This window comes from Tachypleus tridentatus, chromosome 1 (assembly GCF_004210375.1).
Source record: "Tachypleus tridentatus isolate NWPU-2018 chromosome 1, ASM421037v1, whole genome shotgun sequence".
Lineage (NCBI taxonomy): Eukaryota > Metazoa > Arthropoda > Merostomata > Xiphosura > Limulidae > Tachypleus > Tachypleus tridentatus.
In genome coordinates, this window is record NC_134825.1 from 72,978,260 (window position 1) to 73,001,593 (window position 23,334).

The 23,334-nt window shown below is 29.7% G+C and overlaps 1 protein-coding gene across 4 annotated transcripts; it reads right to left on the reverse strand.

Annotated features, from left to right (window-relative positions):
* Positions 1-788: 788 nt before the first annotated feature.
* Positions 789-22,451, reverse strand: mtTFB2 (mitochondrial transcription factor B2). 4 transcript variants are annotated; one of them, XM_076503859.1, is made up of 10 exons: positions 21,847-22,428; positions 21,124-21,442; positions 20,492-20,560; positions 17,947-18,038; positions 15,620-15,767; positions 11,161-11,309; positions 9,183-9,275; positions 6,837-6,893; positions 4,294-4,448; positions 789-2,053 (listed from the first exon to the last, which is right to left on the reverse strand). In XM_076503859.1, exons 2-10 carry the CDS (start codon positions 21,437-21,439, stop codon positions 1,849-1,851), a joined length of 1,284 nt encoding a protein of 427 aa, XP_076359974.1. In that variant the 5' UTR covers positions 21,440-21,442; positions 21,847-22,428; the 3' UTR covers positions 789-1,848. The 4 variants fall into 4 exon arrangements, with proteins under 4 accessions (XP_076359974.1, XP_076359991.1, XP_076359981.1 ...); XM_076503876.1 differs by having other exon boundaries at positions 21,124-21,327; positions 21,847-22,419; XM_076503866.1 differs by having other exon boundaries at positions 789-1,932; positions 21,124-22,451.
* Between the last annotated feature and the right edge of the window lie 883 nt (positions 22,452-23,334).

Below are 23,334 nucleotides of genomic sequence, written 5' to 3' on the forward strand. Positions count from 1 at the left end.
CTTTCTAAATTGAAAACCTGAGGGAAATCACCACCATATAAGCAATTAGGCTTAATTCATACTACTTATCTTATGTGGTCAAAAGTGTTTTTGTATTTCTGCTTATACATGTAGAAATAAGTTTTGTTTTACTCTACATTTTTACAGACCAGTTAAAGATTCCTGAATTTGACATATCTTACTTGAAAGCATGTAGTACCATGATCTTTATATAAATCACTGTTGTTGTTTTTAAGAATTGTTTTACTTTTATAAAATGCATTTTTAATTTAACAGAAACCATTTAGTGTTTGTATTCTAATATTGAATATTTTGCTGCATTGCTAATATATTAATTATAATTTTACATTTTGTTTGGATAATAAAGGACTGAACTTTCTGTACATTTTGTACTTAAATTCTAGTTGTTTCCACACTATTTTCTATCCTGTCAGCTGATTTGTTTTTTCAGGTAATTTCAACAGCAAAGAAAGAGAACATGAGTTAACAAAGTAAACATTAAGTGATATCAAGTTTAAAGTTACTATTTTCTATCCTGTCAGCTGATTGTTTTTTTCAGGTAATCCATTTTAACATTGATTTTACACCACTTTAGAAAGCGAACTGAAGAACTCACACATTTCTTAACTACAACTGACAACTAAATAAAGATTGACAAAAAACTCAAAGTATCTAAGCTACTATGAACTTCATTGTTTTTTATATCAATCATGGGTTACAATTCACTACTGAGTCATTAAAAACTACAGTTTACTTCCCATATACAATAACAAAATGTTTATAGAATTGTCTGTCAATTTTTTATTTTCCATTAATTATGTACACTTTCCTTTTATCATTAGACTACATGTAGTTCTGTTTGTAATACTGCCAAACAATCATTATACAAACCATTCTTATAACTAGAATTGTAGAGAAAAATCTACTCCATAATATGTAAGATTTATATGTAAAAACTAAACAAAATACAGATATTAATGAATAAAAAAAGTCTATATAAATGCCTGAATAGAAGATATATATATATACAACTGGATGATAACATGTAAGCTACAGTACACTCTCTTTTATACTGAAATATGTAATGCAAGTTATATCCTTGTTAACAAATTAATGTATGGAGAGACATTTTTGAAGTTGAAGGGCATGCAACCTTTTGTAACATACTTTAGAGAAACTTCAAACTATAAAACAAGAGTATGTCAAAAACAGCACTACAAATAAAAACAAAAATAGAACATGTTGCACAGAACATCATTTATCCTTTCCATAGTGAAATACAATAATACAGTATCTTGACCAGATCAAAAAAATATAATAATTAAATATTTTAAATGAGTGAAAGAATATCTTGAAAATATTTAATTATTTTCTTATGATAAGTAACACTAATTTCAAAGTACAAAATCACTACAATCTGCCTGTAATATAATTCAATACTAAAAACAATAAATTTATACAAAAATTTGTACTGAATAATCATTTGAAACTAAAAATGAACTTTGTTTTTGTCTTGTAAATCAAAACATAATTCAGAAATTATGTTCTAAAACCTGCAGCAAACTAAATGAGAAAACAACAACTGCTGTTTTAATTAAATAAAGTTCTGTCCAGATATAATATCTAAAATCTGTGACACTGAAATCAACTGGTATTGGAATTTATAAAAGTCATTCTGCAATCTGAATCAATAATCAAAGTTAATACAACTAGATCAGTAATACCACGTGCAATCTTCCTTGCCATTCTATTTACTTTGTTCAGGTTACAAAATGTTTTAGTAATATTATCTTATCTTTCACATTTGTACTGTTGCAAGACATTAAGTTCACTGCTGACAAACAACCATTATTCATCCTCGTAATGTACTTCACCATCTACTTCACCTAGATTTCTGTGAACTGCAGCTTTGAAGGGAGAATCTTCATATTCCTGCCAAGAGGAGAAGTTGTTGAAAATGTTAAGAATTTCTGTTGGTGTTAAGTCCCCAAACTTAGTGAAAATAGTCATTCCTTCCTTAATTAGTCTTGGTCCACAATGTGGTATCCACTTTCTAAGTGATTAAGACACACAACAACAGAAAACTATTTAATTAAACTGGAACAATTTTCTGCCAACAATAGTAGTAGTAGTAGAAAATACTTGATAAAAAATTTAGAAAATACTAATGTAGTCTAAATCACCTAAAAGAAAACAACAATAATAAAATCTTGTACAGTGTGTGCACCTGTCACAAGCCAGCAATGAATGATTACAATTTCACTTGTCATAAAATGTTAGTATTAGGCCTATTACACTTAAATACTACATTCTTATCCTAGTCCCTTAGGGATTTCTGAAGAATTATAACAGTGTATAATAATAATAATAGTATTCCAATCACACTACATCTGTCATTTTCACCTCCAACGACACTTTTCACTCAATCTAGAACTCTTCAGGCTAACTGAGATACAACAAACAAAGCAGTAGTCAGAACACTGTTTACATAAGCCATTCTTTGGCAGCTTGTAAGAGGTGCAAACATCATAACAAGTTTTATTGTATCACTACTGTTGTTATTGTTGTATTCCAGCTAGCCTGAAGAGTTCTGGATTGAACAAAACATTTTGTTGGCAATGATTGTGAGAAATATAATGTGGTTGAAATACTATTCTTATGCACTCTTCTAATTCTTTAAAAATCCCCAAGAGACTAGATTAACCTGTTCAGTGCTGCAGAAGAGGTAACTCGTCCAAGCCAATCGGTAACACAATGCCACAGACGAGTTAATTCGTTCTCACTAATACTAAATTTCAACACTAGATGTCAGCACCATACATGCATTTGACTTACATATTGTTTTACTTTCGATCCAAAATGGCGTCTCGAAAAATGTTACAAAATGATGAAGAATTAGAGTTGTATTTTTAACTTGGTTTGGACTTGCTGTAGTAGCCGAAATACTTGGAAATCAACAGGTTAAGAATGCAGTGTTTTAAAGATGTTATTGGTCTAATACTAATGCCTTATGACAAGTAAAACTGTACAAAAAAGTTCCAAAAATACACTGCTGTGTCAGTTTCTATTAAATATATAAAGAATACCATTACAACTCTATAATAAGGATATTATTTACATTCTTCATTATTCTTTCATTTTTGTTTTCAGATTTTATCTATTCTTTAGTCTGAGATGTGATCAGCATACTTATTCTAAGTTAATTGTGCTAAAAATACTATTCTAAAAAGTATCAACCAGCATTCTTCTAGACAATACTGTGAAATTCACATCTTTTTATGTTCTTTCATGCCAAGTGAACTTTTATTATTTTAGACATAAATTTTAGCATTTACATTTAGAACAATAAAATATAAAAAATCTTAAGGATGTACAACATTTCCCTATAAAGTTAGGATTTTTGTGACAATGTTAACACTCAGACTCAAACAGTTTATACCACAACCTTGCACAGTTACAGGTTCAAAATCTGCCTGGTCTAATTTTTCGTTTCTTTAGAACTTTTATTAAATATTCTTTTAACCATTCAAAAGAATTTCTTTCAGTTGAAAACAAATCAAATGATTTTCTAAGGTTCACATTTACCAGTTGGATCTTTGTGAACTTTCAACCATAATGAACAATCAAAACTGTAATTCCCAATTGATACATAGTTACCTGCACAATTTTTCTTATGTTAATTAAATGTTCATGGGGTCAAAGTATCAAGTGGAAAGTGACCACCCAGAATGAACATATGTGCTTAGAAATGAAAACAAATCACATTTGTGGGGTACCATACTGCCTCTGGAACAGATATAGTCTTCACCCTGGAAATAGGAAATTAATCCAAAATGGGTAGAAAAGAAAATTACTTGCACAAGTATAATGTATTCTGAGATGTACAATTTGTAACAACATATAAAAATAATTAGCTATCTACATTTCCAGCTTTAACATGACAAGTGAGGTCCCATAACTTGTCCTTGGCATTAAGAGGTTGAGAATGGAAAACAAATTGTAACATTAACAGTGTGAATAGGGCATGTGTACTGTTATAACTCTGAAACCAAATACACAATATCACGTTGAATATCACTCTGTAACAAGTCATGGCATGTTCACATGGGATAACTAAAAGCTTCTGAGTATTTTGTTTTGAAAAAGATAAGACATATCTCAAAATTTTGACACATGAAAACTTCCACAAAGCTTACTTTTCTGTAAAAACACAACACTTGACTTTTTAAAACAATCTAATCTTACAGAAATTGTAACCAAATATTTTCTATTTCAATAAAAAACCTTGCTTACTCTAATGTTGGTATCACTAAACTATTTCTTTTCATCAAGTGTTGTTTAACAAAAAAGAACAAATCTGGCAATTTCTCTGGTGATCCTACAGTTTCAAAAAGATTCGCACGTGGTGTCAGCTTCATGAGGTAGAGGTTTTCTGCATCATACATTATCTGGTGGGAAAGTGAATACAAGTTTGAGCAATATATTCATGTTCCTTGTAACAACACATAATTACTTGATATTCAGACACACATGAAAATGAATCATGTTAAAACATTCTCTCTTGACCACAATGATCTTAATACTATCCAATAATATAAGATAAACTGGTAGTTACTATGGACCTGATGCTTCAAATTTTCATTGATCACATTAGTGATATGCCATATGTTCATAAGGGTCTTTGGTTGCATTATATAGCTGGCACTACAGTAAAAGTTATTGTTGAAATGGGAGTTAATGCGGGAGAAAACAATAGTAACTAAGATATGAAATATTTATCATATAGATTACTATCCAAGTAATAAAATATGAAGTTAAATATATTAAAATCAGCTGTAAAGCTCATAGTATATGCATACTGCTAGATCACCCTGTACAAGTTTAGTTTTGTACTAGAATATCTCACCCATTGCTAAGCCTGTCCATAAAAAAAACGCATATTTTATTTCTACGTTGGTAAGATAATAACTTTTTATTAAAAAAGTTTAGTTTATTTGGAAAGCCTACTAAACATCATTATCATAAGACATTTTATAGTCTGACCATTCATTTCATTAATATGTTTAATAAGTGTGTATGTCTTCTAAAAGTTATTCTAGAAATTTTAACATGTCTTTTTTAATATTCAAATAAAAACACAAAAAGAAAAACAAGCATTTGTTTAGAGGTTGACATCTCTTTCCATCTTTTAAAAATGAAATCTATTTTTGAACTAATCTAGTAGTAAAAAATGTACACAATTAGCAGCATATTTAGTCATAAAGTATTTTAAAATCCAAAATGGAATTTGTTTTCATGTTTCTACCAGGGAAATTCTGAAGTTCATATCTGTTAGAAAACCTGACATTTTTCAAAGATTCATAATTTTCTGCCTTAATCATTAATCAAAGGAAGTTGTTAAACTAACCCAACTATCTTATTCAGTACAATGAACAGTATATTATCTGCTGTGTTCTTTAAGCACATTAACCCACAGCTTATTACTTAATACAGCATTAGCTCTCCATAGCATGTGAATCAAAAATAACTGTAGTGTTTAGCACATTATGAATCTTAAGTTCTGCACAAATGAAACACTTTTAATATTTCTGAATGAAATAAATAATCCAAAGTACACATCTGCTGTCCACATCACTATATACAACTAATACAATAATGTTATATTTCCTAACCAAATGTCATATGGACCATATCACTTATATTTCCTAACCAAATGTCATATGGACCATATCACTATCTACAACTGCCACAGGATTACTACATTTTCTGACCAAATTCAACCCATTGAAGCTTTATTATAATTTAAACCAGTCATATTTCATTTTTTAAATTTGAGGTTCAGATGAACTTTGTGTAAAACTACAAGGTCAACACATCATTCAGTTGACCAAATATGTACTAAACTGATATATTAAGTATACTAGTAGCCTTAATGAACTTATTAATTACAGTACAAACTGATTGAGTTTTCCTGTTATAAACACATTTAAGTTTCAGTCATTCACTATACCTCTATATTATACTGGATATCTATTAGTAGAAAGTGACACTTTATGATGATACCCGATGTTTTTTTTACATTTTTAATTTCATGCTTTTAAATGGTGTCTTTAGATATTCTTAGTTGCTAATTATCACCAAAAGTTTAAAACTGATCCCATCAGAAACTAATGCAACACTTATCCTTTGGCCAAAAACTGATAACACTTTTAGGTCTTCTAGTCAATACATTACAAACATTACAAGTTTTTGTAATGTATGCACTGAATAAAAACTCACTTTACATTTGGATTTCATTCATTCATAACAAAAAAAAGTTATTTTTTATGCTAAGAAGAACAGATTATATTTTTACAGTATTTTCTATGCAAGAATAACTTTAATAATTACATCCTTTCTGAAACTTGTATTTTTTTAAAATACAGTAAACACTAAGGTTATTCCATATTTGAAGATAAAATGGATCATTATACTGGAAGAATATTTTATCTCAATGCCTGAAACTATATTAAAAGCATGATTTGTCCTTTTTCTTAACATTATTATAGTTGTATTTTCTGTATCAGTTCATATCCATAGATGTAAAAATAAATATTAAAATTATTTCAATGAATCTTTCCATAGGCATGTCACCTTTTCTGTTACAGCTACTACAACATAGCACAATCCAAATTATTACTTAATGTTACTATATTATACCTGCAATAATAATTGTCTTGTAAATATTACTTAGAGCAAAGAGCTCTTCATACCTTCTACCCATGTAGACAACATGGTTTAAAGAATACCTGTCAAACAAATAATTATTATAATGTACATAATTTTATTATTTATACCTTTTTACAGCTCTTTGCTTGCCTTTTGAACGGTGGCAGGAAATAATTTCTTGGAATCTTTAAGAAATAAAAATATCATTAATCTCTGTCAAAACATTTTTCCAGTAAACAGTAAGTAAGAATAAAACATTATTTATTATATGGAAAAAAAACTAACAAGACCAGAAAATAACCTACATTAAAAATATATCAAAATATATTTTAATGTTTTACTGATTTTATTTCAAACCTTTATGCTAAGTACAAAATTTCATGTATGCAGTTTTTTTATTGAATTGTTTTATTACTAGCTATTAGCAACATGAGAATGACACTACACCACAATAATACTGATAATAATTTGTATCATTTTGCTCTATGTAAGGGTTCTCAGGAAACAGTTCATGGTGTGTAAAAAACCTTCTTCTCAACACCAGAAGCTCAGCAGGCTTGCTGGATTACAATGTACAAAATCTTAGTAAAAATATTATTTATATCAGTATTCTGTGAGACAACAAGTTATATATATACATACATACATACATACATACATACATACATACATATGTATAATCCTTTTAGTGGAAACACATACTTGGCCATTATTACCTCCACCACTAAAAGTGACATTGGTTACATTTTAGACATTGAGTGTGTGTTTGTTAGCAAGATTATTCAAAAACATCTGAATGCATTTGGACAAAAGTTGAAGTAAATTTGGAAAATGACCCAAATTAGAAGTGACTAGTTTTTGTAAGGTCAAGGTCACAAAAATAAAATAAAAATATTTTTTGCCAATTTGTTTACACATTTTTTCTGCACTACAACTCAAAAATGGTCCACAGGCACATTTTCATATTATTTGCAAGCCAAATATGATCAATGCTGCATAGTAGAGATGTGTGCTCTACTGAGTGCCACTCTAGTTACTAATACTTAGATAACCTATTTAATGTTTTGTCCAAAACCATAAGTTACCACACTAAGTCACATCATGTCATGTATCAAATCTCAGTTTACAAATGTGTTTTTTACCATTCATTAGTGACTGGGAATTCAAATATTACATTATACAGACTAATCTTATGATTTTGCCTGTTAAAACACTTGATGTTCAGATCTAATTTTCTATGTACGTTAGACAAAGGATTCTTATTCTACTTAAAGATAATGATGGAATTTAGTGAAAATATTTTTCTGTGACTCCTATGTTAAAAGTTACCCTGTAACCCACGAGAAACTTAGTGCTTACTTATTTGGAAAGATAAGTTTAAAAAGGTTATGGAAGTCCCCATTGGTAAAACTGTAACATTAATAATATATTAAAGTTTATTTTTATGCAATTTAATTTAGAAATAGGTAAAAATGAAAACAGATTTTCTTAAATTATTATCAGGCTTAATCATATTACTTATATAAGGTAATGATTAATCCTAATCTTTTACCAATCACACACAAAAAAAACATCTAAGAATTAGTATTTTAGTTTCTACAACAAATGTGTATCAAGCAGGACTAAAAAAATTTTCAGCATGAAATATATTTATGGGAGTAATAAGTCACTAGTATATAGGAATAATTATATCCTAAACATTTTTATTTTTCAGGATAAAATGTATGTATAAACTTGTACAACTAGGGTCCTTTCTCTACAAGCTGATGATTCATCAAGTGGTTTCTTTGTCACCTAAATTGTACATAAATAAATCTGTATGCCTGAAATGTATCTTGTAGGGAAAAACATTAATGATTTCCTGCGAGTATACATATTTATGTTGCACGGTGAACATTTAACTATCTTTTATTTTTCAAAATAAAACTTTCTTTCCAGTTTTTAATCACAGTAATAAATAATCACATGAAAACAATAAAAGATAATAACATAAACTCATTTCATCCACTTTTTAACATTTATAGTGCCTCTATTAATGCAATAACATCTCTGGAAATTGTCATAATACCACAGCTGTTTACTTATTACACTTCTAGAAACTACAATGGTATTATATCTACCTGTTTATTTAATCTTTAGATTTTGTTTGTTTACTTTAGAGGAAAGGCACACTCAGTTATCTTTCGTGTCTACCAAAGGAAATAAAACCACGGATTTTGACACTGTAAGTCCAGACTTACTATACTTTTAAGAAAGTAACAAGAAATTATATATCAGTTTATTTTCTCTTCAGAAAATACAATAACAAGATACTACATTTGTTTGCTTATTTCTTCTTCAGAAGCAACCATGGTACTTCATTCATTTATTTAATTCATCTCTAGAAACTACCATGGTACTACTTTATTTACCTATTTCTCTCTATGAATTATAAAAGTAGTTCCTAAATGTAAAACTTATCATTTTAAACATACTTTTTTCAACAGTTCTATATCAAAGAAGAGGTTGTATAACACCGTAGAACTCCGATACTTCATGTAGTTGTCTCCAGCTGAGGCAGTCATATACTGTTAATAAAAAGACTTACTTTATTAATCTCAAACTGCTTCAGCCTTATCAAATATTTCATACACACTATACAATAAGCCTATCTGGTAATTATGAATAACTCTTATATGAAATTATTTCTCTTTCAATAAAAGCTGATATCTAAACTTCAAGCTTAAAACTAAATGAAAATTTCTTATTTTGACTTAATATAACATGAAATCAGGTTTTATTATCTATATAGCAAACATGTCTTAAAAACCACAACTTATTAGTTTGTTTGCATTTGCATTGCAAAATGTAATATTGAATAAACAATGTTTAATTTAGTCAAAATGTATTGTACTTTTCAATTGTAGTATGTGGAAGTACATTATATCGAAAACAAATTACATATTACAACATTTATTTAAAACTTTAACATTTTTCACAAGATAACAAAAAGTCACTAATACTGAAGATTTTGAATTGACTAGAACTGAGACCTTTTATTTAAACATGACATAAGTAGACTAAGATATTTTGCTATGATTTATTTATTACCATGAATATATTTGAAATTTGTATACTTATTTTAGTAACTATGCATTCCCTTTTTTAAAATTCAAAAATAACTAAGATTTACTTTCATTCAATTCTAAATGTAAGGTTACAAAAACTATAAAAAGGTATATTTCATTAGATTAATGCAATTCAACAGACTAGCAAAATAACAAACTTTTTTCAGTAAATCAATTTATGAAAAGTTTTGTTTTTAAATATACCTCCTCAGCTGTGAATTGGTTAAAACTTACCTATTGTAAAAACATAATTACAACTAACTTCATTTGATTCTGTACATGTAACATGAAGTAATAAATACATTAGGCCTCATATAGTAGTGGATTGTTTGTTTTTTGAATTTTGTGGAAGGCTACACGAGGGTTATCTGCAATAGCCATCTACAATTCAGCACTTTAAGAGTAGTAGGAAGGCAGCTAGTTACCACAACCCACCACCAACTCTTCGGTTATTCTTTTACCAATTAATAGTGAGCTTGACAGTCACAATATAACATCCCCACAGCTGAAAGGGAGAGCATGTTTGGTGTGATTGGAATTCGAACTCTCGACACTCATAATACAGATCGAGTGCCTTTACCACCTGGCCATGCTGGGTCTCATATAGTAGTGGAATAAAAGTAATTTACTTTTTATTTATAATCCTACCTATCTTTACTCTAAAAACACCAATGTAAAACAGATGGACATACATTTTCCAAACAAAGGATAAATTCCAATTAAAAATCAATTTTAAAGAAAACTTAAAATGGTATAAAATGTATATAAACACATAACAATATTAATACTTAAAGTAACATAATCAGATGAAAAAATTGAAATACACAGCCTGTTAAGTCTAGAAAAATGTCACATGTAGTTCAATTTAACCACCTTCCTTCATTTTAAACAAATGATTTAAACAGGAATCTAGAAATGTTCTCATTTTTAAAACACAAACATAATGACTCGAACCATCTAAACCATAAACCACACCTCTTTAAATTATTTTTTCTGAAACCTTTTATAAGACTGTTTTTCACTGTGAAAATATGTTTTTGAATTAAAAATATTATGATGATGTTATTTTTTTAATAATTTTCTATAAACAGGTAAATTATCTGAAATTAAAGCTTAAGAAAACATTTAAATCAATAAAACAACTTGGAATGTGTCCTCTGTGTGTGTGTGTGTGTGTGTGTGTGTGTGTATGTTTACACAGACAAAGTGAGACAATATAAATACACAGAAAGTAAGAGAGACACTTATTAACTGAAAGATATAGATATCAATTAACTTCTGTTTAACACTGTTTGCTTGCTTTGAAAACAGGTCACATAAAAGTGTGTTTTTGTACTTCATTTACCATGTATTCTTTTCCAGTTACAAACACAAAAAGCTGAGTTCTACCAACAGCATACACTGATGTTTGTAAAGACAACCTGGATAACAAAAACCTTAGAAAGGTAACTTCTCTCTTTTCTGACAAAACAGCAACTATTTTCAATGGTGGAGCTGAAAAATCATTAAAAACGTTTTAACTACATGCATTCAAAATACAGATAACCATAAATAATATAAACCATTTTACCTTAAGCACGGTTTAAATACACTTAAAAATTCTAGAGTTATAAAGTTATAAAGAAAGGGTATAAATCTTACATTAACATATACATTTATTGGTAAAAAATAATTTCATTTTTTTTTTTTACACATCCTTCATACAGCCACATCATTGTGTGTTTAACCCCTAAATTACTTCTTCAAGAATAACATATTTCTCTCCTGCTCTGAAAACCCAGTAAAAATATCTGGTTAGACTTTCTCCTACTAACAAGATATCCTGTTGTAACACTTTAGTTGTAGTGCATAACATTCTTCCTTTTTATTTTAAAGGCTGTGCAACCAAGTTGTTGTTGGAACTTAAAAATGCCTGACAACTGAATTAATTTATTGAAACAGTTCTGTATTTATAGGTGCAACTATGCTTCACTCTACATATGATGTATAATGTCAAGCTATTAAGCTTTAATGGCTTGTTGACAGAGAAATGTTTTTGTTTCAGAATTAAGTAACACGTATTGTTAAATGTAGTTTTGTTTGGAACACTCAGCTAAAAAAGTTACAATCAACAAATTTTCATCTTTATAATTCAGTCAAAGGTAAAGATAGGAAATGGAAGGAAGAGAAACAGAAGAAAAGGAGGAACTACACTCCTGAGTTTCTGAGGTCTTCAAGAGAAAGAAAGAATCTGAAAAAAGAAGATAGGTAGGGTGATAGAGAGTATGTGAAAAATCCATGGGAAACAAATCTGTCGACATTCACAGGCTAAGGAAAGATGGAAATCTGTTTTAAGGAAAACATGAGAAATATGGTTCAAACAGATGCAAAGTAAGGAAAATGGAGGACTAAATTAACATTCCAGTCCAGAAAGGTAGTTCTCCTGGGAAGGCAATGCATCTGGAAGGAATACCTGAGCATGGTAAGGACAGGCGAAGTAAAAACTCTACAGTATTACAAAAATGAAAGGTATGGGATAAAGGCCACCCAATATACAGAAAGCAAGGAAACCACATACTCATAGTTAAAAATCCAGGTGAGAAATTTTACTACATGGATCACAGTATGCTGGTCAGTGGAAAATTTCAAGAGATAAACCAACAACAGAATACTTTCCGCTTACATTAGTACACCTCCATGGAAGATGGACAGATGGAACCAACTAACAAGGAAGTGACTTGACTTGTGAAACCACATCTTCTCACTGAGGACCTGACAAAAAAAAAAAAGGCATGAAGGGTGGGATGTAGGACATGTGACCAAGGTTGATGCAGAAGGTAGGAAGAAATTGGAAGAGAGAAAAGAGGGGATAGTAGCAGGTGCTATAACCATGGAAACTGAGGCTTTAAGCTTGCCAATAAAGAATAAATGAGAGAAATCACCCAATGAAGTAATCTGATGGGTGGGAGAGAAAAGGAAATGATGCAACACCCAACATATAGTTAGAAGTTTAAGAACACAGATATAGACAGCACCTTTTTCCACAGACCAATGGTCCAAAGTCTTTGAGTGACTGACCCTTGCCCTCTATCCCTTATAGGATATGTCTGTGAAAAGATGGAGACCCAGATGCAGGGGAGAAAACAGCATGCTCACCAACATATGAACCTTGTCAAACCACCAAAGCAGATTGTTTCATGTAGAAATAGGAAAGTAACTAAGAGTGGGAAGAAAATTCAGAGTAAAGTTCTATCGATCGTGAAGCTCCCAGGGGGTTCAAGTGATGTCATTGATGGCCATATACCCAAATGCAATAGAACCAATGGAGCAATAAGTGATTGAGCTAAGAAGACATTATAAATTGAAAATTCCATTGAACAAAGTTATAAATGAGAAGACTGGGACTAGAATTAACTGAAAAATACTAATAGAAGAAAAAGGCTGGATGAAAGTAAATTCATCTAAAAAACCTACGAGGAAATAAAGTCAAATAAGAAGCATTAAAAAACAAAGGATACATCCAAACCAAAGTGCTGCAAAATGAGAAGTGATAGTTGAATAGAGGGTTATTGTTGTTTGGTGTTTTATGGTGCAAAGCAACTAGACTATTTATGCTAAACAACCGGTAAAAAATAACAGTAAACATATTATAAAGTGTACAGGGAAATTAAGTTAAAACAAAAACAGTAGCTTAACATCAAATAAAAACTTAAGTAAAATTAAAAAGGCCAATGGCTCTTAAAAAAATCAAAACATTTGTAAGGTGAACTGTGTCACCACCACAGTTAATTAGAGAGTTGCACACATCATGCAAGCATGTAATTCTCTGGTTGGTAAGAAGGTGATACATAATGATTTGAAAAAGACATATGTTTTAATATTGCAATTCTAACAGGGTAGATGGGGCATATGGAGAGTAGCATGGAACTAGAACAGCTAATCTTGTGAGAAAAGGTAAATACCATATTGGAAAACAGTATGCATACTTGAATCTGCAATACATGTGAACCATATTTTACTTAAAAGTACAAAATTATCACATCATTTTAATTCTAATTGGTTCTTGACTGAATATTTAGTTTTTTGTTAGAGTTTCACATTTTAAAACCCTTTGGGCATAACGGGCTCATTATAAAATACACAAGTTTACATACACATTTGCACATGTTAAGCATCTACCCTATAACTTTTGGCACCATAGGTATACTTTCACAAGATTTGGCAGACTTTTACTGAAGACTTGTTTGTGAAAATAATAAGTTTGTTTAGTTGTTAGTCTGAGTGCAAAGTGATTTCATATTGTGATTAAAAAAACCTATTCTTTATCCCAAAAACCTCAAATATTATTTGTGTAATCTCTAGAACCTCCTATACACACTTTAAATATTTGATTTCTGTAAGACTTTATATTTTATGTCATTTTCTATACCTTATGTGGAGTTTGTCAACAGACCAACTTCATAATCAATCATCATAAGAAAATTAGGAAATAAATATATTTTTTTTGTCATGCTACAATGACAAGATATTATAACATGAAAATATAAATGTTCAGTCTAAGTAGTTTAAGTCTCATAACATTATATAATTATACATATGTTTTTTTATTATTTTTATTTTATTGACCTTCTAGTCATGCCTAGCTTGCATTATATAACTTGCATTGACATGGTGCATGTGCACTTACATTACCGTAGCCAATAATATAAAACTGGCCCGGTTTTTGGTCATGTTTTAGTGGACTAGTATTTTGTAATGTATAGTAACATTTAAATGATTATGCATTATATATGTATATAGATTATTACTATTTAGAAAGAAGTTATGAAACTTATATTTCTTAAAATACAGAACAATAAATAAAGAAGTAAAGCAAAGAATTCTCTCTTCTGGCTACGACCTCTGAATACAGTTGCAGTTGGATGTAAGTTGCTAAGTCTATTAAAATTTTGCACATGGAAGATATCAATTTTTTTTTAGGTTTCGTATATATATAGCTGAATAAAAAAAATAATAAATAACTACACTGCTTAGTAACTAAGCTGTATTTAGGTCTAAAATAGTATGAAACTTTGAGTAAACTAAAGAAGCAACCTACCACCTTGAAATCTTAGATCAAAACAATATGGTAGCCTTTTCAGAGATTAAAGTGGCTGAGAAAACTAGCAGGCTGTTGATTGGTTATTCACATCATATATTGTAGTAAGTGTGTATAAGGGACCATTTCTAGAAATGGAAAGAGGTGAAAAAAGCCACTGTATTTGATTCAGTACATACACCATATCTCATCAAAATAAAAAGATACGAGGTTCATATTTTACTTGATGACATGTCAATATTGGTCATTTTAGTTTTTAATTTGTATGAAACTACAGACTTAGTATTTTGTTATCACAAACATCTAATTTCAACCAGTGCTACATTCAACATACTACATGATTTACTAAAATCTAAATTTTGGTTGTTTTTTTTAACATTTACTTCTAAATTAAGAAATTAACTCATAAGTAATATTAAAGTTTGAATTATAATCTACAATTTGATTCCAAACTTACTGACATAAATTTATAAAATAGCAGTTCAATAAAACTTTGAATGCAAATCATCAAATGAGATGACATGCCCTTTAACCAGTAACCCATAGCAAAAGGGTTGAATGGCTTTCCAATAAAATTTGTCTTTTTCATATATGTAGTAGCTTAACTAACCTGATAGCTTAAAAATTATATCTTTTACTTAAATTACATAGAATTCTATGCATTGAATAATTCTTCTGTACGAGTGTATAAAGTTATATATAAAGAATGATTTATAAAGCAACATACATTCTTTCCACTCACGGTGCTGCACTCCCTTTAGTAACTGATCAACAGTATTATCTCCTGTGTGCATATCACGAGCTGTAAGTTTTGGAAGATTCAGAATGTCTTCTTTAACAATCTCTAACTGTGAAGGATACTGTTCTTTTAGATCCTGAATAAAATAAAACTCTGATATTTCTTTTTGTTGTATGATAGTACATGTTTTTTTTAGTTCATTCATAGATATTTCCAAGTTTATATAGCATTGCTAACACTGTGTAAAGTATTTATAAAAGATCAGTCATAAAGCTTCTTCACAGAGCTTAGAACTACATAATTATCATTAAAAGTTCCTAACACATAATCTGAAATAATTTATAGAGCTTACACAAAATCATCAGTATTAATAAAACAGTAACTTCTTCCATGAATGTTAACATATTAATAAGCTGTCTTCTCTAGTGTTTCTTTGTAATGGATGGACTAAAAACTCCTCTGTGCATCACTTTTATGTCCATAGGCAGTTTCAGTTTTCATAACTTCCAAAAAACATTCCTCTTAAAAAGCAGAACAGAGCTTTTTTTTTAAAGAGGTAGCTAACTTACACTTGGACATGATATTGTCAAAATGGTAGGCCTATGTTTTCAACACACAACCAAATGCCAACTGAATAATTTGTGAGAGGCCTGTTATTTGTGACGCACAGCACTATCAGAATGCTGTACAACCATGCAGGATCACAACTGAGAAAAAAATATTGTGAGTAAAGCAAGAGTTTCCTATAGTAAAATGATGCTAACTATCCGACAAAATCTTAAACTTTCTTTAGTGATTTTGCAAAGCATCTTTATCAGACTTTCAGAATTTTTCTTTTGCTGATAAAAGACAACCAGGCCTATAATTACTAGGACAATTGTTATCACCTTCTATGAAAGAAGTAACATTAGCTAACTTTCAATTCTTTAGCACATGTCCATTATTCGAATACTTTAAAAAAAGAGTAGCAAATGGCCCACATATACAATCCTTAACCTCCTTCAAACCAATTTGCCCAGAAAATTTGTCATTCTCTAAACTTTTCTATGCTCAGAATTAATAAGATCATCTTGTTTGATCTATTTTTCATCTAGCAACTATTCAAGGTACCAAAGGAAGAACAACAGTACTCAAAAATGTCAACAAAGACTGTGATAATGTTAAAAGTTAAACTATTTATGTGAATCATCTCATTACAATAGCCTTTTTACTTTGTGTATGAACAACGATCATTCACACCTGCACAACCAAATTATATAAGACAGTACCTTATCTTGATTTTGATCATATAAGTTGGGGTGACTCTCAAAGTGAGTTCATAAGTTAACACTTCAAGGTCATAAGTAAAAAAAAACAGCTAAATATTAGAAGAAATGACATCATTAACTAGATCACAGAGAGCTTTCCAGCAATTCTTCAATATTTTTAAAAGCAGCATAAAAGTATAAAATATTATTGGTACCTTTATGTGATCAGTCTTATATGAAAGTCATCATGAGTCAAATATTTGGTGACCTCTCACATCAAATTTATTTGACCTAGGGATGCAAAACTTGGCAAAACCTTACTTCTGTATGATAAAAATATACTTGCCAAACAGCATCAAAGCCCATGAACCTTCAGTTTTAAGGGTGATTTACCTGACATAAACTGACTGAAGTTTTTAATTCATCTATCATCAACAGACACAAGGCAAACATAAGACCAATGTAGTAATTTCAACTTAATAACTTCAACAGTAGTGAAACATTAAATACTACACTTTGTGACTTTAACTTACATAAAAATTATTCATCAATACTCATCATGAAGGATTTTGTCCACAAAAAATAAACCCTTGTGCATGAGTATTATTAGAAACATATTGTAAATAGGAATATAAAAGAGAGAATTTATTCTTCTTTATCGCAAACTAAACATGCTTTAGAATTACTTTTAAAATAGTGATATCACAGTTACAAAAGTAGTTTCATGTGACAGCTTTCATAAACTTTTTTTAAAAAATAAACACTGATGTTGAATGCCACTTCCATTAAATGAACCAGATTTTAACATTTAGTAAGTTCTTATGAATATGAATTTTTATCACTGCAGAGACACAGCAGTCTGAATATTATTATAAGTTTACAAATACTACTATTGATTAGTGTGAACAAAATTGAGCTTTTAATATTTATAGTAATACACATATATACATATTATACTTAAAAACAATTTGTCATTTTTCATATCAAGTCTTAAAACTATAAGAAATCCTATACATGAAGAATTATAATTTTCCAAAAAAATTGTGTACAAATCTTTGAACCACTCACTTCCAAATGACTTAGAGAGTCTGTTCTTTTCTCAAATACTCTTAGATGAGGAACTCCAGCTTTCAGAAGACCTTTTGTTAACAAACACAGACCTAAAGGTTTCATATAGAAGGGAGTATTGATTATTGAAACTGATTACCAAGAAATCCTACAAATATTACAATATCTACACAAAAATGTTAAGTACTAAAGATGGAATAAATATTTTTTCCCTTTAGATATTTCTCTATCTCCTTAAATCCAATCCCACTCAATATTCTGTTATCTGCTGAAATCTGATCTAACTGGATATTGACTTTGTCATGAATTAAAAGCCTTCCCACAAATAATTACTTCACAATATACAGGCATGATACTATTTGCACATTTATAACACACTAGGTAATGTATCACCTAGCCCACTTATGCTTTCCACTAGCTTTTAAACATTGTGGCATTTGCCTTCAAGTCATAATACAGATAGGTTATCATGGTAGTAACAGCAACAAAATTGGCAAGTTCAATCCAAACAAAAGTATGAATGGGAAATCTTCTAAATGTCTCATTCAATTACAAGGACTACAGTGGATACTCACTCATGAAAAACTGTACATCCTTATTAAGTTTTCATAAACCAATTACAAAGTAACTAGTTTAATACTGCACTATAATGACGTGGTAGCACAGGCACACAATACATTTTCAATGTGTGTGACCACATCTGCTAACTGATCTGAAATATTCAAATACATTCAGAGATCAGTACATGAAGACCTGAAATTTATATTCAATCAGAACTACTAATTATTTCATCCATATTGAGTACAAGCCAAAGGAATTACAGATATCAGAAGGGCTTTTGTCAATGAACATGGATCTAAAAGCCTTGAATATAAGGAAGTATCTACTTAATTTATTATCAGGTACACTATGCTACTATACGTTAAAACATAAATGATTTTTGGCATAATTAAAGACAAAATCTCTAATGGTTGTTTCACCTAACTAGTTTTGTTAATACAGTTACCGTCATCAGACAGTAAGATAAAAGAACCCAAATCTAAAACATGTAAAACTCAAATTTGGTTCCAGTTAAGATAGTGTTGCATTGTTCTTTGGAATAGTTTCCTATTCTGATGTGATAACAGCTACAAACTTGCACAAGTTTAAGAGGATATTAAGTGAATATTTTAGTAATTAGAATTAAATACACAAAATGAAATTTATAAAATATGTAGCTTAGAATAATGTAGTATACAATGGAAAAGTCTAGACAAACCTAATGGCCTCATGTTATCTCTTGAATATGAAATAAAACAAAAACAGTAGAAAGTAAGGCACAGTTAGCCAACTTGTAGCATACAATACAAATACTTAAGATATAGTTGTGTGACACATCACACAAATTTTATTTGGGATTTATAAACATACAAAAAATGTTATGAAAATGTATGGCATTAAACCTGTGACAATACTTGAAGCCAGCAGCTAATGTTTATGTGTTCTGTAAGTAAGGCACACTGTTGCTACTTTCACTCACTGTATTACATATAAGGTTTGAATCTAGGTAATAAAAGCAAGGGTTAAAAGAAAATAAATTCTGGGAAACAGTATCAATAGTTATCAATTCAGAACAGGGTTTATACATGTATGTAATTATGCAAAAGCAGAATACCATTTTTATACCATTCCTAATATATCTAGTCACATGTGGGTACTCAGTTAATTTAGATTATTTAATTTTTCCCTCCAAAACAATGAACATAAACTACAAAATTATTACACATACCCACAGAAGCCATGATTTTTTAAAAATACTATCTTATCTGTTTGTGTAATTTCTTTGACTTGCAGAGTTTACACATGTATGTAATGATAACAAGTAAAATTTTGTATTAACTTCATAGCCTAAATTTTCTATTCTGGCCAAATTTTGTTGACAAAGTATGCATTATAGCCCAAAATATCATAAAAACAGTGAGGGTACCCAACTGATGAAACAATGCATTCTAATATTCATATGTAAGAACATGAGTGTATTTAATTAGCCTTATTCATTATCAGGTTAATTTTTAGTTTTGTGGTAGGTAAATAGCTTACACTAATTGGAAATTAATATTATCTATTTCATTTAATTTATAATGCCTGTTACCATGAGTGATTGTGCCTCCCCCCTCTTTCCAGTGGACTTAGATTTGTAGTGCTCTGACAGGGCGAGTGGAAATCTAATCAAAATTCAGAACCTAATAATGGCACATTTTCTACAAACACAACTATGCCTGATGAAAGTACTTAAAAATAGTAATTAAAATAAATACAATTATACTCCATTAAGGCAAAATATTATAACATTATCCATAGCAAATCAAGTTCTTGAACCCAAAACATATTTCAATTAATATTAAGGGTGGTATTATAATTTTGTTTTACATATCTATTATTATGTCCATTGACATCAAATGGAACTATAAAAATGAGCCTAAATTCCACTATTTTTGATAGAATTAAAAATTATTCATATATTAATAATAAAAATTAGAAAATGAATTTGTTTTCAGATTCATACCTGGAGATGCTTCAAAGACACAAGTTTCATCACCGAGAAACTGCGATATTAACTGATGTGTCAAAATATCTGAAAGACAAGTTTACAGTTAGTTTAGACTTTAGAGTATAACACATTCATCCTAGATATAAAAATAGATGCTGTATTACTTGTTAAAATTATGAAGAACTAATGTAAGAAAACTAAAAAAGCTGTAAATAGCCAGTTTATAATTTCTTCATTTAATATTTATTAAAAAAATATTTAAAAGAAGAACATATAACATGTATACTGTATGCTACAGAATAAATTGTAATGCAGAAAATATTTTAAAAACACTAGGATATGAGAATTTAATGAACCTCTTTAACACACTGAACAATAAGTTATCTTGTCTCATATGGGTACTCTATTAATTTATATTCTTTAAATTTCCCTCTGAAACAATGAATGAAAGCTGCAAGATTATCAGACATATCTACAGAAGCCATATTTATTCTCAAATAATCCTTATCATTCTGCTTCATTTACAACTTAACTCTACAACATACTATTAACACAATCAAATATATCCTATATTCTGTTTATCCATACTTCATCACAATACTCTTTGTTTCTTGTATTAAACTTACAAATAAAAAATAATAGATTACCTGCAATTTGGGTGCTAGCTATGTACAAATTATCAGGAAATCGGGTACTTTTTATCCAACGGCCAGTAAGTCCTTGATGCTGTATAACTTCAGCAACATCAGGAGGTATGGTCATCAAATCTATATTCTCTTCAGATTTTTTTTGCACATTCCTTTTCTTTTTTACCACAGGTTCTTCTGTTTTTGTTTCAAATCCATGTATAACTGAATTAGGGGAAGACCACTTTATTCTGTTTAATCGTTTTGAAGATGCAAAAGGTTGAATAGCAAAGTTTCTTTTGGATATTTTATCAAAAAGGCGTTGAAACAGATGCATGTACTTCAAGATGGAATAAGTTGGATGAAGAAATTTCATTGTTATCATTCTTTATTAATTTGGTAGATCAACAAAACACGTAATTATTTGTATTTTCAACTTAGAAAATTGTTAACACTAATTTCTTGCAAAAATTAATTTATATATATTTTAATGTTGTATTTATTATATCTTAATACCAACAAGTACTATTTCACCCAATCACGTTACACTCGTTATTATAAGTGTACTAAAAAAATTATAAACTTCAGTATATTCACATATTTAATAAAACGCAAAAAAGCCGAAAATAATATCGAATATATATAAACAAGGATCAGCTGTATATCATTTGTAGGTCTAGACTGTAAAACTTATAATAAGTAACTGACAATTTGACACAAGTTCAATTGATTTACGAATTCTACCTGTATTGAAGGCTTAGGCCTATCCTAAATTCAAAACCAGGAAAGTTCAATAACTTATACGGTTCCAGTTGTTGTTTTCAAATTTATATTCATAAATCAAATGCACAAGTGAAACTTTGCATGAATTTCTGTTCAAAGTTTATCATGATGTAAAGTAAAAAAAAGAAAAGAAATGCGATTAATTAATATGTTTATCTTTACACAGCTCCAACTTCCAGTTTCACAAAGTAACTACACTTTCAAATTTATGTTGCACAACACACTTATTTCATATTAACAATAAATTTACTGCTAGGTAAAAACTAATAAATATTTCAGTCACGCTACGTTGAAAACGAGATTCATTCCGAAAAATGAACATAATTTCATAAATCCAATTAATGGTATCTGCTATTATTGTTAATATTATTAAACCTATGCCATGTTAACATTCTGCTATTCACAGATTCACGTTACTAGGAAGATGCGTTACGCTTTATTAACATCAACAACCCTCATGCTCTGCACTAGAATCAAATGAAGCAATAAAGTCGCATAATACCAAATATTGTTAAACCTTCATTCATAGTAATGAACAAACTCTTGTGGGTGCGCTGAATTTTTTTAAAAAGCTGGATTAAAGCAAACAAGATAAAACATTCGCCAATTAAAAATAGAAGTTTATTGAGGAATACAGAAGCAACTGTTGAAGCCACCCATTTATTTTGTTTCCACTAAGAGGGGGGGGGACGCTTATAGAAAAGATAGAGGATAAGAAGTAAAGAAAAAAAACAAATATCATGCAGCTTGGAACTCGGAAACGTATTGTAATAACGCTGTTTTTTCCTTGGTAGGTTCTTTCAAGTTATCTGAATAAACTAATTCAGTCTTAGGTAAAAATGAAGATTTTGTTTGTTGTAAAGAACAAAGCTATATAATAAACTATCTGTGCAGAATACTTTACTCTGCCTGACAGGGGTATCGAAACCCGATTTTTAGCATTATAAGCCATCTATCTTACTGCTAAGCTTCAAAGGAAAGTGACCACGGATTCCTCATGACAAGAATAAATTACTTCATTTCTTTTTACAAAGTTTTTACAAGCTTTGGTACTAAAGTCTTAAATCGCAAAGTGAAAAAAATAAAAAATGAAAGTGTTATCTAGCACCTATGAGATAATACCACAGTAATGACACATTCCTTTGATGTTACTATTCGACAGTGTGTGACACCTGCCATTCTATATGTGAGACCCAGCATGGCCAGATGGTTAGAACCCTTGATTCCTCTTTATCTGATTTTGGAACTTTGTAACGGATATTTCTTTCTGATGTGACGCTCTAACTGCATTGGATAAAGCCTGTCAACGCTTGATATTATGGCTTTCAGCTGGAAAGTTACTTAGTGTTCTTAAACCTGATCATTTTAGATGGACAGCAAAATGGGTGGCTTGTTGTTACCTATTTCACCAAATAATTCTTAAAATGATTTTGAATTGAGTCTGGTTGG

What these genes read in the sequence shown, in the direction of transcription:
- mtTFB2 (XM_076503850.1), bottom strand. Translation starts at nt 21,487, where the DNA reads ATGATAACAATGAAATTTCTTCATCCAACTTATTCCATCTTGAAGTAC. An exon ending in AGCTAGCACCCAAATTGCAG is followed by an intron (nt 20,561 to 21,123) that starts GTAATCTATTAT and finishes CTTGTCTTTCAG; the next exon opens with ATATTTTGACACATCAGTTA. An exon ending in ACTCTCTAAGTCATTTGGAA is followed by an intron (nt 15,768 to 17,946) that starts GTGAGTGGTTCA and finishes TATTTTATTCAG; the next exon opens with GATCTAAAAGAACAGTATCC.